Source organism: Opisthorchis viverrini, assembly GCF_000715545.1.
Source record: "Opisthorchis viverrini unplaced genomic scaffold opera_v5_111, whole genome shotgun sequence".
Lineage (NCBI taxonomy): Eukaryota > Metazoa > Platyhelminthes > Trematoda > Opisthorchiida > Opisthorchiidae > Opisthorchis > Opisthorchis viverrini.
This window is the reverse complement of record NW_008751765.1, coordinates 66,596-84,542: the sequence shown is the minus strand read 5'-3', so window position 1 is coordinate 84,542 and position 17,947 is coordinate 66,596. Positions and strand designations below refer to the sequence as shown.

At 45.4% G+C, this 17,947-nt stretch overlaps 2 protein-coding genes across 2 annotated transcripts in view; one reads left to right on the top strand and one right to left on the bottom strand.

Moving 5' to 3' along the window:
- T265_05645 (hypothetical protein) overlaps window positions 1-2,718 on the top strand; it is a gene marked incomplete at both ends in the record, with an annotated part of 5,798 nt that extends 3,080 nt beyond the window's left edge. The window contains 2 exons of the mRNA XM_009170710.1: window positions 2,397-2,582; window positions 2,604-2,718. Of these exons, the coding sequence (XP_009168974.1) occupies window positions 2,397-2,582; window positions 2,604-2,718 (301 nt within the window). The remainder of the gene's footprint in view (window positions 1-2,396; window positions 2,583-2,603) is intronic.
- Window positions 1-5,887, bottom strand: part of T265_05646 (hypothetical protein) — a gene marked incomplete at both ends in the record, with an annotated part of 75,509 nt that extends 69,622 nt beyond the window's left edge. Inside the window, one exon of the mRNA XM_009170711.1 lies at window positions 5,686-5,887. Coding sequence (XP_009168975.1) covers window positions 5,686-5,860 — 175 coding nt within the window. The remainder of the gene's footprint in view (window positions 1-5,685) is intronic.
- Window positions 5,888-17,947: the final 12,060 nt, after the last annotated feature.

The window sequence follows — 17,947 nt, the reverse complement described above, 5'->3', positions numbered from 1 at the left end:
CCTGCCTGCATCGTGTGTTCAAGTTATTATTTGCGGTGCCGCTGTTAGGCGACGAATTTTGCTACGATTCTCGAAATAACATAGACTGACCACTTTTATTTGCGGTGCCGCTGTTAGGCGACGAATTTTGCTACGATTCTCGAAATAACATAGACAGCCTGACCACTTTTGTGATAACAGGGTCCTGAGGACTTCAACAGCCGAAGAACACCGTCACGTAGGTGTCAAAGACATTTCTCATAACCAACCGCCGCCCCGTAGTTAGCAAGGGAAGACGTCGCCGCGAGCTTCCCCAACCGCTGCGTTTCTCCGGCTGATCACCGTTTGACGTTTCCAATGCTCTCTCAATTAATATTCACGAAATCAGCACAGCTGTATCTAAGACCATCCGGCCGAAAGGAATAATCTTAAACAACACGAGCAACTGAAGTTCTCAATAAATAAGGGCTGCAATTTTCCGGCCACATCGGACGTTTTTGCAGGTCTCCAATTAACCTTACTCATGGACAATGGTCAAACACTGTAAAGGCCAGGCTCAAACACAGTAGGGTAAGGTGTATACTGACACTGCAGGATTCTGCATGGGGCATCCTTAAGATATGGCCGAAAGCAAACCCAGCATCATGCTCTCCTCTTTTTAATGATAGTTATACGATGCAGAACCAGTTTCGGGGAAATCTCACGAAATGCGAGCTGGATCAAGAAAAAACTCCGTGCTGTTCAGGTTCCAATGCATTCAGAGAAGTTGGTCTTGCAGGATGTTCGCTTAAATCATCAGTTTGGTTTATCAGTCTTCGAACGTCTCGTGATACCTTGTTTTGCCGGAAAAGTATGATCACAAATGAATTGTCCGTTGCACAAGGCTGGCTGTGAAGTCCATGAGATCCTCACATGCCCTCCTCAAAAGATCGTGCTTGAGGCTGGTTACATGCAGCCCTCGATTATTTGCTTTTAATAACGGTTAATCCGGTTTCAGTACATGCGTCGGTTCGATTTGGAAGCGGTACAGGAAGCACTACTGAAGCAAAGGGAGAAAGTTACCGCTGACATACGAAGACGCCCGAAGCAACAAGCATTCTGCGAGTCCTTAGTGTCGTTGCTAATGAAGCACCAGCCCAATCTCATGTATTACTGACTGCGCAAGGCGTTGATCTTTCGGTTTGCCATGATTATGCATCCAAGCTTCAATGGCAGAAATAAGCACCCCTATATTTTTCGGTTATATTGACGATGATGATGATGATGATGAATTTGATTACTTAATCTGGCAGGCCAATGTTTCCCAAGATCCAGGGGGTTACATAGATGTTACCTAGCAGATAGCCCATGATTTCATGTTTCAAGGCTGTAACGAAAATACGTGTACTTAAGGGTCGAGGCATTGTTATAATGACTAGCTGGCGCAGTTTGCGACAGGCCATCCAAACAGCGACATTACGTAAAAAGAAAGCTGCAATAGTGGTGTCCTCATTCAAGGGGCCCCTTTCTGGGAGGTGGAGGAATACCAAATGGTTGAAACAGGCAGTGTGCTAGAGCAATAAATGGTGAACAGCAATTGGTTGGATAAAATCGTGGCGTTTTCGCTTCCTGCAACGGAACCTCACACCTCAAAAGTAGCGGATTACCACGAATCTCCCAAAATTGCTCTGACTGGTTTATAGGGGTTTTTCGTCTTTTCGCGGGTCTTCACTATGGTGCCAACGAGACGATGTGCCACTATTCGAAGTAGGTGGACAACTTACGGGTATTTTTTATTAGTTTTCTTCTTAGGCAAAGGGACAGTATTTGGCAGCTAAAAATAACCCACATATGCCATCGACGACCTCTGCGCCCTGACAAAACATAAACTACCTCCTGTGCACAGCACACCGGCTAATACATACACATATTGGGAAGCCGATCAGAGTTAAATGGTGGCGGCCATTGACTACAAGACTCCTGAACGCCGATGAATACCAAAGGGATTTGTACTGTAGGGATCTAGTTGTTGGTGGCAGTTGTTCTGGCTTTATATGGCTTTATATATGACCAGACGTAAAATAACTTAGTAGCTTCAGCTGCAAATGCAAATGCTAGTATGCGCATATTTACAGAATAGCTCTAAGGTATGTTAGCGCCACGTACGTACGTATCGCCTGCGCAACGACACGCTGCACCTCAGGTTCAGGAACCAAGAAGACAAACAGATAGACACGATATTTGCTACTCTGAGTTGATTGAATTAACTGAAATGAAAACGAAAGCAAAGTATGGATGACGGGGGACCTAGCGCTAGCTGACTGCAAGTATTTTGATGTGTCCACCACTCCAACCGCTCAGTAAGACAATATAAGAACTGAAACAACGAACGCCAGTGACATCGTTTGGCAGTCGTTTCTTTTATTGTCTTCAGATAGGCCCAGCAGGGGTAACGCAGTCCCCATCCTGGAAGACGAACAGCACCGACAGCACCCTAACTCATCAAGATCTCTTCCACACCCTTCTGTTAAGTCATACGTTCATCACCATCATCACCAACAGCATCAGCGTTCGGAACTGATGCTTCGCCACCGTATAGCCATAATCTCTTTAAAAGGCTTATTGTGAGGAAAAAATAAAAATAGACGGCGAAGTGACTCACTGCTAGCCTACCATATTCAGTCTGAAGTGTCTACACCTCCAGACACTCAAATAATCTGGATACAAACTGACAACATGAACGCCATTGACATCGATTAGCAGCAATATCTTGCAGTCTCTCTAACCAGGCGGTCAAAAACCCCATGTCATCTATTCCAAGAAGCCGGATCTTTCAACCATCCAACAATATGGCCCACACGGAAACTTGGAGACTCAGATTTAAGCTGTTCTGACACCCTGAATGACGCGAATTATCAGGTATGCTTCGGGCCTTTGATATTCGTGCATTGACTTCATCAGACACACCTCCGTCAGAGCTACTACTACATCAACTACTGATGTATGCAAAGTTTCGCACAACCTCCATTGATTACCCTTGAAATGCAGGGAGCATGGTCAGGGACTGCATGACTTCGCAGTTTAAAAGTGCAAGGCGCATACCAAAATGTGGAATGATTGTCGTCAATTTATTCAACAGAACTCGTGCTTCGCCCTCATCTTCAGAAATGAGAGCGATCTCTGCGTACCACAGATTGACAAAGTTCTCATGCCGGGTATTGAAGGTCTTCAAGGGTTCGCTTCATTAGTTCGACGAATTTAAACACGAATGAAGAGTGGATATGCTTGCTAAACACATTTTCCATGAAAGCTTTAAGAGAGCTTACCATAAAGTTTACCACGTCTCGAAGTAGATTAGCATAGAAGCCGGATTATGTTCAGACTTCGGGGTACTCCCTATTGAGCAAGTACGGTTATCAGCACTGACCAAGCGACATAACCGGGTCCTCGAAGTAAAGGAACACCAAGATTACGAGTCTTCTGTACAAACGGCGTTGTTCCTATGCCTGACGGTGCGAGAATATGGTCGACGAAGCCTCTACCCGATCGAAATCCTGCTTGATGCTCACGGGTCAATGATTCGCGTGCCACCGTAAAACGATGAAGAGACATCGGAAGCCCTGTCTGTTACGACGGGAGTGAAACTAATATCTCTGTGGTCACTGCATTCACTGCGAGTACCCTCCTTGAAAATGGGCACTAATATCGACTCACCCCAGTTGTCTGGAACGGTCTGTTCATCCCGGATGGACCCAAATAGGCTAGACAGGCATCGGCTGAAGAACCTACCGCCATCCTTGAACAGAGATGGAATGTCGTCAAGACCAACAGCACGATGACACTTGAGTAGAGATATATACTCGGACACTTCTGAGGTTGAATGGGGCTCTGTATTCACAGTTCATCATTCTCATGATGAACGAGGATTCCAAATTACAGGTAACGGTTGGTCAACTGAGCTGCTGTTCAAAGCACGGTGCCCACCGGATCAGATGTTCTGCTATGCAGGACATCGGGGAACCATTTTGGTTCCTGGTGATTTCGCTGATGCTTACGAGGAGCAGTCGGAAGAATCAAGTGAGTAGCCTGCAGATGTTTCCAGCACCTTTCGTTTCTCCCAGTTCTTCGGAATTTAGGATCCATCATTCTTCGCGGTCTGTACGCACACCTAAATCCATCTGGAGTCGAAGATGCGTCAAATTGATAAGTGGCTACGAGCAGGAATCTGAATCCAAGCATCAAGCAACGCCACAGTCATACCTAAGTGACAGGATAAGGCTAGCTGTGTTGTGCCACAGATGGAATTTCCAGCATTGAGTAGCAATGTGGATGTTTGTCCCCAGTGGCTGTTGACAGGTGACGTCGGACCGTCCGACAGGTGTTCGAGGAGCCGGTTCTGAGAGTTTTGTTTGATTTCTAGTTCCATGAGTTTCTCAATGACTAAGTGAAGTGTATGCGTTTTGCGGAGGACTTGAAAAGCGCAATGAAAAGCAGCAGTGGATAAGTGCGGAGCCTTCACAGGCATTCCAGAAGGAGCGGCAGGTAGTGATCGGCCCTCGCCACCAGTAAGCGATGGCAGTATGGTACATTTGGATTCAAAACTGATTCGTTGGTGGGCACCCCGTGGTCAGGCTATTACTGCTGTTCCAGAAATTGGTGCTACAAAGCAACAGTCTGTGTGATCAACACGCACTTGCAGCCGACACTCCGTTTTCCGTGGATTTCACGTCTCACCCAACACGACCATCTAATTAGGCCACAGCAGCACCTAGTTTACCTGTCTGAACGTTCATGTCATCAGCAACCACAATGAGTATGGGCTTTTAGCACGTCGTAGAAGAAGAGTTAGAGAGGCACAGAAACTGTCCCCAGCAAACTCGGAGCTACAGCCCATCAAACGGACAGCGCATATGCGACTATCAGCAGTATCCCATCAAGTGGAGACAATTGCTGTCGATGGCTCAACATCGGTATGTCCAGCTGCCTCTGTCTCAATAGAATTGTGCAGCGGTGGAGCGGTCAACTCAGTTACAGTACTTGCGTCCCGGATTCTTATTACTGACAGACAGCATATAGAAGGCGTTTTCGACTGTGAAACCTGGTTCAGAAATCGAAATAGGTTCGGAATGCAGGAAAACCTAGCTACTCCTTTCTGTTCGTTCTCTAGTCTTCGAAGCGCTCTCAGAAATATGAATCGAACAAATGTGATCTTCACTCACCGCTGTCCACCCAACATTCAACCGACAGATATTCCAGACGAGACGGACGAATACAAAGACTATCTAAACGAGCGAAGGCAGAGTTTATTTCACCGAGTAGATTTGGGACAAAAGTTTCTAAACTCGACTTCACGGGTTAATAAACCAGTGTTAATAAGTTTCTAAACTCGACTTCACGGGTTAATGGAGAACCAGTGTTGGGAAAAAGTTTGGGAACGATCGAGAAGTCGTCGTTTCAGAAGGATCTGGTGAAAACTACCAATTATTTACCAAGCCCCTCTAAAACGAGAACTGGTCTTTGTAATGCGCTACTCATAAGGTTGCTGAAAAACCCCGGAAGAGCGTTTTTGCCTTTCAGTTGTCCTGTCCCGTGTTCTTACGGGAAAAATCCTGGATGTTTTTGGGTGAGTAGAAGGATAAGAGTATTCGTTGAAACCCACCGTTGGAAAAGAAGGGGATCCTGTTTGGAACCCCGCAAAGAGTAACATACCAAAAAACGGGAACTTACCACTGTCTGCATGCACGTCGTACCAGAGAGAAGGAATCTTCGAATCCAGTGAACCGTCCACTATGCCAAGCGCCGAGCATGTGTACTGAACCAACAATAATCCAATGAAATATAAACTAATCCGAGGGTAAACAAGAAGTGTTCTGGCATAGTATCCAGTAGTGACTGATATCATAGTATAAAGAAGGCCTCAAGTAATCCACCGCATTCTTTTACTGTACGAACCCAATCATCAATTGCATTCGACTGCGGGCAATCTGAGTCGATGCGCCGCCGCGGCGGATGTACGCGCGCGCTCTCTCTCTCTCTCTCTATTTCACTGTCTCTGTCTCTCCTGCTGGGGTGATTGTTGGACAGACATACACGGACAGAGACACAGTGCTGCAGGCTGCGCTGTTTACGCGACGCCGATCAATATCAGCCATGGCGTACTGACAGCCGCGTTGGTCGCACCTACGCACGCGCCGACAACGAGAACTGACCGTAACGGGGACAGCCCCGCTAAACGCTAAAGCGTACCGTGCACCGGTCGGCAGCAGGCAAATCTGTTTGGCGCGTCATGCGTTGAGGGCGGACGCAGTGCTAGTTGGCTGTTTCATCCGAATTTTTTGTTTGGCACTTTGTACACGATATACGTGCGTTTGGCGTCGGTAACCTTGACCTGGCCTGGTCGTTATGCTCAGTAGGTGTACTGCAATGGGTTTCGAATACTTCCCTTCAACTTTTACTGTTGTGTCTAAATTCATCGGGTGTTCGCGGTGTGTCCTGACGTGGCTGAACTGAATTTGCGTTTTCTGATTCGCAAGAAACTGCACATTATCTGAAAAAAATCTACGAAAGGAAAATTAAGCTACTTCGATTAGCGGGTGGAATTTCGTGATGTTCTAGTTTTGTTTAGATTTGAGTACAGACGCTAACGGGTCTGCCCTCACAGATTTGTGTTTCCAGAATGCAGATTTTTTAGCGCCACGTAGTTAGAGAATAGGAACGGGAGCCGTTTCCAGCTCCACCGTTTTCGGAACAGCAACTCGGCAGCAGCGACGAGCAAAAATCCAGGATTTCAGGAGTGACCGCAATCACAGCAAATCCTTGTCCGAATTGCTCCATAATCTTTCATGCGATAGATAGTCCCTTAAAACATGCATCAGTTTGAGTAGAATTGGCCGAAGTCGAAGGTCTGTTTCAGTCGTTTAGCTTTTAGAACGTGAAGTATGCAGGCTTAATCTACGTTTTCGACTCAGCGGATCCCGTTTGACCATCGTATAAAGAAAGGTAGTCTAATATGCTATCCTGACAAATAAATTTGAGGTTGTGTATTCATCAGCTATCACAACCCCGGTGGAATTTGCGAAGAGTTCCTCATCCGTGTGACGAGGTAAATGGGGTTTGTTTCAGTTCACCTATCCCCGTTTGTAAGACATTTCAGAAAGAATGGTAACCTACATTCACGTTCTATACATCGGACGAAAGTACCAATTAAACCGGATGAAATTCATCACAGAGATAGTTGGAAAGTACGAACCTAGCTTCCCTGGGTAACAGTGTAACAATAAGCCTACATCTATTCCGAAGAGGGTGAGATCTGACAAAAAGGACATCCATGAGAGAAGACTAAACTGTCGGAAATGATGAGTTCAGTCGTTCTTATTTAAACAGAGTTTATCACTCTTGAATTCTGACGAATCCATTTTAATTGTTCTACCCAGAACTCAGACGTCAAATGCTATTGCTAACAGATTAAAATGCCCACTTGTAATGTACCGATCGAATTGGCCCAATTCACCTGTATGCCCCGCTGTCAGCTTAACCAGTAGGTGCCGCCCGAGCGCGTCGTATTTCACAGGTTTCCTTATTCTAGTTTCACGGTAATTTGAAACCGATGGAGAGAAGTCGGAAAATGAAGGTTCCCAAAGATCGACGAGGATTGCTGCTGCATTTTCCGAACTGTCTCTGATTTCGCCCCGTATTTTTGGTTTTTCTAACAACTCCATCCAAACCAACCGAAGTTCTCATTTGCATGACCCTAGTTACACTGATTTCCAATTATCGTTCACCATTTCGTCTAGCTCCATCTAGTTGACTGAGAGCAAAGTCAATTCGCTTATCTAATTATGCATGAAAAGTGATTACCTACACGCAGCTGAGCAAACCCCGACATACCAAGCGCTCTGGAGAGACAGATTTTAGCAAATCCAAAACTCTTGGTGTAGAACTCTCCTATCCAAAGAAAATAGGAACTAACAGAACACGAAACAGCGTATTTCTCTCTAAAATACAGGTAATATGTATATCGTCCTTTTTGTCACCATTGGTTGAATGGTTGTCAGCTCCGATTCACAGTTGTCATGTCGAAACTTCAGAGAACTAGCAAATTCAAGTTCATTTCGAATTGGAAAAGGTTCAGAACCGATTGAGAAGTCATCCTTTCAGAGGAGTTTGGTAAACAGTCGGTAGTTTTTTCTATTTGGACAGCGTTTCGCTTTTGACACCAAAGCTTCATCAGGCCAAGTGAACAGGTCACCAAATTGGCCAGGTTATAAGGCAGACGGGGAACCAATCAGTAAGTCAGCCCTCTTCAGATTATCACACTAGATCAGTGTTGAGTGTCAATTAACGGCTCTTATCGGCTAGTGTGGTTGTCAAAATATTGCGTTGGTGGATTGGGGCCTTGGTTTCTTAATGTTCCACTTCAGGGTGCTTCAATTAGTGATTCACCTCGGGTGCCACTGGTAGATTTTCCCTGGTCTTTGTGGGGTTGTGAGTGCTCCGACAATTTAGTTTGAGGGGGGTTGAGGTCAAGTGGGATTCAGACGATGAGTACTCTTCCTTCTGATGACCGCACACCAACACGTGTCAGCTCGACTGATCCAAAACCGTTCTCCACACGCTTGCCAGGTCCACGCCTTCTATTCTAATAACAGTGGGATGCTTGGTGATTTCTACTGCCTCGGCGATCAGTCTGTGTGACGTGGACCGTAGTCCCCACCTCAAAACCTCAACATTTTCCAAATCTATTTTGTGTCCCGTGTCCAGTGCGTGTTCCGAGATTGCCGAGTCTCTCAACAACGCTTGATATTCGTCTGTTTTTCTCGGTGGCCTGTTTGTTTCTCTACTATGCTCTCCGATTCTGTTGTATAGTTCCCTGACAAATTAGAATTTATCTTGCTTAATAAACCGCTCTCACACTACTTACTTGACGTCCACGCAACGTAGTACGTACAATACAATGGTGAAGCCGTCATTCATTTCCGTCCTCCTTGACAGTCTCGTAACCCACTCAGCTTTAAAGTTAAGGTAGGGTACAAGAGGAAAACTCTGTTTACCTAGTCCGTTTCGTTCTGAGTGTTGTCAAAATCTTGCTTTGGTGGATTGAGGCGTTTCAAATTAATTCTCACCAGGTTTGGTTTGTTAATCTTCCTATTCAGGGTGCTCCAATTAATGATTCACCTCGGTTGCCACTGGTAGATTTTCCCTGGTCTTTGTGGGGTTGTGAGTGCTCCGACAATTTAGTTTGAGGGGGGTTGAGGTCAAGTGGGATTCAGACGATGAGTACTCTTCCTTCTGATGACCGCACACCAACACGTGTCAGCTCGACTGATCCAAAACCGTTCTCCACACGCTTGCCAGGTCCACGCCATCTATTCTAATAACAGTGGGATGCTTGGTGATTTCTACTGCCTCGGCGATCAGTCTGTGTGACGTGGACCGTAGTCCCCACCTCAAAACCTCAACATTTTCCAAATCTATTTTGTGTCCCGTGTCCAGTGCGTGTTCCGAGATTGCCGAGTCTCTCAACAACGCTTGATATTCGTCTGTTTTTCTCGGTGGCCTGTTTGTTTCTCTACTATGCTCTCCGATTCTGTTGTATAGTTCCCTGACAAATTAGAATTTATCTTGCTTAATAAACCGCTCTCACACTACTTACTTGACGTCCACGCAACGTAGTACGTACAATACAATGGTGAAGCCGTCATTCATTTCCGTCCTCCTTGACAGTCTCGTAACCCACTCAGCTTTAAAGTTAAGGTAGGGTACAAGAGGAAAACTCTGTTTACCTAGTCCGTTTCGTTCTGAGTGGTCGCAGTCCCCTAGTTTCCGTCAACCTTATGATCTACTTGAACACAAATTGCACTGTTTTCGAGAATTTACTCTGGTTTTCACGAGAGACTCAACTGACTCTCGTGTTTATGATACATTTATGAGCATCGTTTTGCACCAAATAGCTGAAGTATGAAATAAGAAGAGGTAGCTGGTTAGCAAAGCATGTAAGACACTTTTGATGGTCCGTGAGTGACAAAATAGACTTTCAGCTAGACTCTGCGTTTCAGTTTGTGGAACTGCGCACAGTTAGAAGCAACGGTTTGGACAGACAAAGTCACCTAGATACGAATGTACAAAAGACCTTAAATCCAGTTTGTAACCTAGCATTTGTGGGTCACGTTGATGATCAAATGAGGAGATTCCGGGCTCCCAGAGCGAGGTTTCACCCTATGACCGAAAGCTGGAAAGTGGTATGTTTGTTTTCATGAAAGAAACTACTCACGGGGTTGCTGAAAACTCTTCGACAGCCCACGACCGGTTTCGCCCTTCTTGGGGCTCATCAGGTAGGCGCAGTGTTTGATTGGAATCTGGTGAGATCGATGATTCACTGATTGTGCACCTGGCATGAATTTCAATGAGAATTTCGACATACGTGTCCACACTAACATTGTGTGCGCGTGAAACTGTCCGGTATTCTCAGCCTGTTAAGCTCCCTTCAGAAACTAGACGATAACATTTTCCACCATTGAGAGGGTTCCCTCGGGTAACCGGAAAAATATTAAATGTTGTTTCTCTTGATGAGGACCGTCATAAGCGAGTGATTTACGTGGTTTATACCAAGTCATCCGTGAAAGCTAAACTGATTTGCAAATGAGTGTATTTGTTGCAATCAGTCCACTTTTGGTTCAAGTAGAACGGAAACTCAGAGACTGCGCCTACCTGATGTGCCCCAAGAAGAGCGAAACAGGTCTTGGGCTGTCGAAGAGTTTTCAGCAACCTTGTGAGTAGTTTCCTTTATGATAATATACTGCGATATATCGAATATCGTGTCAACTAAAACATGAGGCGGCCTGTGTGCAGCACATTCAGTGGTAGAATATCATAAAGGAGAGATTCAGCTGAGTCTCTCGTGAAGACCAAACTGATTTGAAAATGAGTGTATTTCTCGAAGAAATGGCTTCGTTTAAGAGAGGTCTGGTAAACAGTCGGTGGTTTTACTGCTGGGCAACGTTTCGCTTTTGACACAAAAGCTTTGTCAGGCCGAGTCATTGGATCGGGAACCAATCCGTGAGATTTCTTATGACTAGCCGACTTGATGAAGGCTGGGTGTTTGGTCTGATGTTCCTGTTTGTTGGTTAGTGGGGATGACTAACATTTACGATAGACTGGTTAGGGGTTGTCTTCATGTTGAGCCCGGATTTTCCGTCCTTGCTTTTCCAGTCTAGGACACCTTAATGGAATATTCCTCTTGGAGTCGTTCACAGATTTCGTTCACCTGTGTTCGTCGAAGGGTGCCGGGACAAGTGGTTTTGGGTTGGGGGTGATTAATTGGTTCTAACTCTGTTATATCTGCTGATTCGCCGACCTGTGGTATCTGCTGCTGACCCGCTCCAGTGCCTAGTGTCGGAGAGAAAATGACTCACGGAAGGGAACACAATAGCTATATTCCAAAAAAGTGGTTGCGAGAGCGCGAGTGCGTGCGAGTGCGAAAAGTACAACGGCCTCAAGCTTTTTATTGGAAGGACACTGTCTGAACTTGGTCCAATGCTGACGCACGCGGTCTGGCTTTAGTACGAGGCAGCGACGTGCTGCATATTGCGGAGGCGTTGTCTGACCTTGATCAACGCTGACTCGAGCTGTCTGGGTTTGATGCAAGGCTGTGACGCGCTGCATATTGAGGGGGCGTTGTCTGTCTGGTCAACATCTAGCGGAGCTGAGAGTCTCGGTAGATTTCGGGCATTCAGCAGTTGCTTTCAGGAAGCTGACCTTCCTGATAAACTCTAGCTGGACTTTATACATTTAGACCCAGACCACTTCGCTGATAACTGCACACCGCCTCGTGTCATCTCGGCTGATCTAAGATCGCTGTCCACACGTTTGCAATCCCTACTATCGCCTGGTATTCATCTACGTTTCTTGGTGGTTTGTTAATGGAACGCTTATGCTCACCGATTCTGGAGTGCAATTCCCTGGCTGTCTGACCTGTAGAGACCTTCCTACAGTTGTCACATTTTATTTTGTGCACACAGTTCCTAGTCTTGTCAACCGGAAGGCGATCTTTCAAATGCACCAAGCCTCTCTGAAACGATGTCTACCCAATCGGTCCCAAACATTTTCCAGCTGAAGGAATGGCTTCTTTTATGTACCATTTAACAAACCCGAGGACTTGACGGTAGAATGAGGACATTTTAAATTGTTTGTTTGTGAAGGAAATTCAGTGCCTTTCGATGGTTTTCGCTTTACTCTGCCCCAAGTTGAGAATCCATTGTGCGCACCCTTACCTTGGCAATTTTGTGGCGCACAGTGTTACGTTCGGTCGGCTGGGATGTGTGATCAACGGTTTCGTTTTATATGACTGGGAGCAAGTGATGTGAAATGACCTCACGTGACCTCCGAGCAGGTTAAGTTGATCTATCTGGTGAAAAAGTCGGGAAAAACACTTGGAACGAACTCGACAGCCTCAGTAAATAGTTAATTTAAGAAGAGCTAAGACTTTAATAGGAAAATAACCACGCTAGTCATTCTGGCTACTTATAAGTAGTCACTTGCAACGCAGCTCACAGTGAATGGCCACATGTACTCGTTAAACTATATTTTGAAAATTCAAGTGAAACTAATCAACACAAAAACTAAAATGTTCGATCCTAACCTTGCTCAACCAATGAACCCATACTTTTTCCCACTGGCGTAACACTCTCCAACGCTCTCCATCATCCATCATGTGATATCTATCTTGGTAGATTGTATTGAAGGACAGTCTTATATCACAATGAGAACGGCACTGGAGCAAGCACATAAGACCGGAGTCGACAGTTTGGATGGGCGGGTTTCTCACCAAAATGGCGAGCGGAAAAGCGCGTACTACCATTTGAGGAAACTACCGAGTTGGACCGTTTCACTATACATAAAGTGTACTTATGGTAAACCATAGACATCCGCATGTACCTGCGCCCTTTTGCCAAAAAACTCAAGGCTACTGGTGGTCGAGCTTCTGACTGAGCCTGGCAACGTTGTTACACACTTTTCGTCAGCAAACTGGGTGACGTTCTGAATGCCAAAATCGCAAGGATCCCGCTACCGTTCGCGCCGACGATCCTTCCCACATGGGGCAGTCAATAGTAACAGCCCAATCAGGAAGACGACAAAACTCCGTTTTGCCAACCATGCTGAATATATTTATTTCAAAAAGTCTGTGAACTTAATATACTACTCACAAAGTTGCTGAAAACTCCTCGACAGCCCACAGCCAGTTTCATCCTTCTTGGAGCGTATTAGGTGGGCTTAGACTTCAACATTAGGTTTCGCATTCTGGTAGCTCCTTTATGACAGAAAAGGAGTTGGGACCATATTGCTGTCAAAAATTGTCAACATTCAGTATGATTTTTCAGGTTTCTCAAAGCAGGAGGTTACTGTGATTGGACGATTGGAGATTGCCTCCACTCGAATAGTAATCACAGTGTACTTCATCAATGTACTTGGCCAAGACATCAGCAAGTATCTTAAAGTGGATTCTACTTTTAAAATAACGGTGGATTCATTATGAGGCAGAAAGAGGAGAGAAACAATGTGCTTCGTGAGTAGCAATTTCTTAAAAAAGAGAGGACAGTAATGAATAAGCAACTGGCTTGGACTGACGATATGTCAACTCGCTGGTGGGTGTCCAGCTCCTTTTATTGGTGATTTACGCGTCACTGTACTCTTGAGCGCATTCTGGCAACCATCTTTGCTCCACAGATGTCTTTCGCTCTTGCGAGACATCGGAGGAAATCGAGAGAAACATTTCCGAAGGGTTTGTCCGTATAACTGAAGGGCAGTTTCAGGTACCCCATCCCGCTTTTGAACGTTCATGCGCTATGCTATTGAATGTGAACCCCAGGCCTGTAGTTTTGAAAACGACCTCATATACCCAAGAATCGTGGTGCAGCATTTCGCTCGCTGACAAGAAATTTCATGCTCTCACCAAGTGGATGAACACACTACCCCGAATAGACACATATGGCCTGGAGAAGAGTTCACAGTAGCTCAGTTGATGGGATTCGGGTTCTGATCAAGCCCCCTTCCTTTTTCGTTCACATTATGTGTACGTGGATCCATGGTTAACAGTGTCCCAATCCCCGTCGGTTCCATTTTAGTTTCTCAAAGCAGGACACGTACATCGCCAACATGGTGGTTTAGAACAACAGTAAATTGCAATTTAATTGGCGAAAAACAAACGCCAGTTAGTAAAATAGTCCCCAGAAATTTGTGAGCCACTTATGGATTAGCGATAGAGACACTTCGACCTGGGGTTTACTGGCTGTTGAGCAGATGGCCTTTAGTCCGTTCATCGAGTATGGTGATTAAGTCAGCAAACGAGGAGATACCATCAGTATGTAGTTGGGTGAGTACTTGATCCTTTCACAGAGTGCGTGTAGTTTGAGAAACCTTCACAGACAAGGGAATAAGTCAACATAGATGAGCCATCGGTGGGCAACTTTTTTTCTTCAATTTACTGGTTGAGGTGTGTTCACGATGGCCCGACATTGAATGTTCTCGATACCCTATCAATCATACAGAGTAGTCGAATGCATACAGGCTTGTATTCTGCAGAGTGGTTGCATTATCTCACAGCTGCAGGCAACAACTTGAATGATCGAAAAATAAAAGGTTTGAAGCCTCCTAATGTACCTCAGTGGTTTCATCCTTCCCAAAGTAACGCAGCAGAGGTTTCGAACATCTCAGTGCCCCCGAGAACATCAGGCTCATCAAAGTGTACATCTCGTTCGAACATTCATAAATCTCGTGGTTCAAACTGTTCTCCATTCTAATTGCTTTTCAGTTGATTTTTACTGTGGAACTGTGAATGTTCGAACAACTCCAGGATGACGTGAGACAGATAGATTTGGATCGATTTCCCAACTGACCTGAAATCTTGTTTGGATAGGTGTCAAGACGCGCCCAGACATGGAAAAAGTACATGTGCAAAGAGTGACGCATTTCCAAGGTCATCATCGGTGCCACAGGTTCCGGATAACAGGTGCGCTGGCGGAGCTCACCAAACACGGCTTAGCAACATACGACCAGCGGAGTGGGCCTGAAAGTGTTCACGACCGGAACACCACCATTGGCTCGATGTGGTATCTATCGTCTGACTCCGTCTAAGGAATCCTGTTCCTACTCATAAGGTTGCTGGAAATTCTTCGACAGCCCACGACCGGTTTCGCACTTCTTGGGGTTCATCACGTAGGTGCAATTCCCGAGTTTCCATCAACATTATGTTTTACCTGAAAGCAAATTTCACGAAATTGGAGCTTACCTGATGAGTCTCAAGAAGAGTGAAATCGGTCGTGGGATGTTGAATAAATTTCAGCAACCTTATGAGTAGTGCATTACGTATATACATTTATTGCGATATCTTGAATGTCGTAGCAACTGAAACACGAAGTAGCCTGGTGAGGCACATTCAGTTGCTTGGAAACATCGTAATCGAGAGATTCAGCTGGGTCCCAGGTAAGTCTCCCTCAGATTTGTAGAAATTGAGTGTAGTTCGCGAATCCTGTTCCCGCTTTCATCGGTGACATTCCCGTAACGGCAGATATCCTCAAATAATACTATATAGTATATATATATACCATACTATATGCTTGCACTGTCCATGTTACACAGAGAATGATCACTTTCTGCACTGGATTTTCGTGACATATTGGCTAACAGATAAGGCCACAGTTTCAGTGGTCCCCAAATGCTTGTACAGAAAGCGCGCCACCTTGTCACCCTCGAGCAATGCTAGAGCACTGTTTAGAGTCTACTGGCATTCTCTTATATCATTCAGCAATAGTACCCTTTAGGTGCCTAACTGCTGTGCCATCCGAAGGAAGCACGAGGATTGAGATACTAGCAGGTTGCCCAAGCATAGAAAGGGGACTTCGAGAGGCAGAGTTTGGGGTTCGAACCACGGACCTGCTGGTGGGTAAATTCTGACGCTGACCACTGAGTCATCTCGCCTCGTGTTCCGTCATCGAAGCAAAATTAACTAAGTCCCTGGGATCCGATGGCCAGGATTTTCGAAGTTGAATCTCAGAAGTTCGGTTTCTGTCTGGTCTTACGCCAAGATGAAAACCAGTTCTTTCATCGGATGATGTCCGATGCCTTCCAGGAGGTGACAGTCTGCTAGAACCCCTGGGTAGTTTTCCTCACAAAAGGTGCTGTATCGCTTTACATCTTGCTCTTAAGTGTCAGAAAGTTTGAACTATGACAACGATGAATCTTTGCGGTCTACCGAATAAGACAGGCGAACTGTGAGGAAACGCGCCCATCGCGCTCACGGGAAAACAAATTTCTTCTAGTTTTTCAACTAAGTAGAACGCATCGTGGAAAGAACAGACCGTTTATTAGATTATCAAAAAGGTAAAAAACGCGAACAGCACAGCCATCGGTATTTGGCTGGACAGTGGATCATGGTTGGAGCCAATCAGAGCGTTGGAGCGGACTGTGACCACCACCGCCCATGCACATCACGTGAGCAACAGCTGCGCGCGCCGTCATCATGGGGGGGGGGGGACAAGAATGCGAACCGGAGCAATCGAAAGAAGGGAAAAAGCGTGTTGTTTTTGTGGAAAAGTTGTGCGAAGATGGTCTCAAGTCAAAGGGAAAAGAGAAGACCTATGTAGTCGGCTTCTAGTTATCGCAGTGCATCCGAATAGTTTCCTTCATAAAAAACATCTCTTTTGACAACAAGAAAGCCCATGACAGCGTCATTACATCCGGAGAAGTAAAATTGTCAAGCCCAATCAGTCAAGTGTGCAGATTTTTCCGGTTGAGGTAAGCCTGATCAATAAGGACGTCTGTCCTCAACAACTCCTCAAAACCGAGTTGGTAATATTGTCAATCATATGGCTATGATCACTCAGGCGAATCGACCGAATTCACGCCTAAATGCCAACACACGTTACGGTGAGTGATGCGTGCTGTTTCGGCTGGACTTAGGTTCAAGAAACGTCATCCGAGCTCACGTGGAGTAGTACTCTGTCTCAAACCTTGTGTGCTCTTCTCTCTGAGCCGCTTCCAGATGGAGTTTAATTACTACCGTTTTTTGAGTACACTTCCGTATTTTGTAACCAATATCGGTAGTAATACAGTTTGTGGCGTGTGTAAGCCAAGTGGAAATGACGCTGTCAGCATATCAGCTCTTTCGCGGCACTGCACTCTTGAGTTCTCCAGTCTTACACTGATATACCACTTGGAAACAGAACTGTCTGTTGGACACTTGAGGAATACAGGTATTTTACAGACCTCTTTTGGTCCTCGTACCTTAGAAAGTGTACCAGGCACTCAGTTATGTCTCCTCTTGGGATTTCGATGCTTCGAGAACACTGAGTTTCTAAACGGAGACAACCATTTTTTTCAGCCGAAACACAACTCACCTTCTTTGCACAGCAGTTTCCATTTGCAGTATAAACGAATGAGTAGAAATAAAACCCAAGTAATCGAAAGGATGAGGAATGTGTTGAACTGTGTAGCTAGTCAGCAAGCAGCCCTCGCTATTCCCTAAAGTAACCAGAACTTGACTACTTTGGACGGCTGTAAAAAATCCTCGGCATGTGAAAAGATGGATTTTCAAGTCCTACTTAATTTCACCTACAAACTGACTAATGCCTCGAATTAGAGAATATTTCGAATATCCCCGAATGGTGTATCTTATAAGGAGACAGTACCGTGTCTGTTACGATGGTGGACATTACCTATGTGATCGGACAGGCTTTGACATTTCGATTTGCTCCTGTTCATCGATCTGTTTATTTTCGTTCGTTCAATGCTGACCAATGCAATTGGTTCAACCCAACATGTGATTTTTGCTCACTCGAGACATTCGCTCATATGAATCTCTTCGAAAAAAGGACGAATTTTTCATCACATACAGGCCAGGTTAGGCCGGTGATGATGTCATCCTGCGTCGATCACTGTAGAAGCAACATGTAAATAAACACAGGCCTAGAAAAAAAACGTTCAGCTGTAACACCCT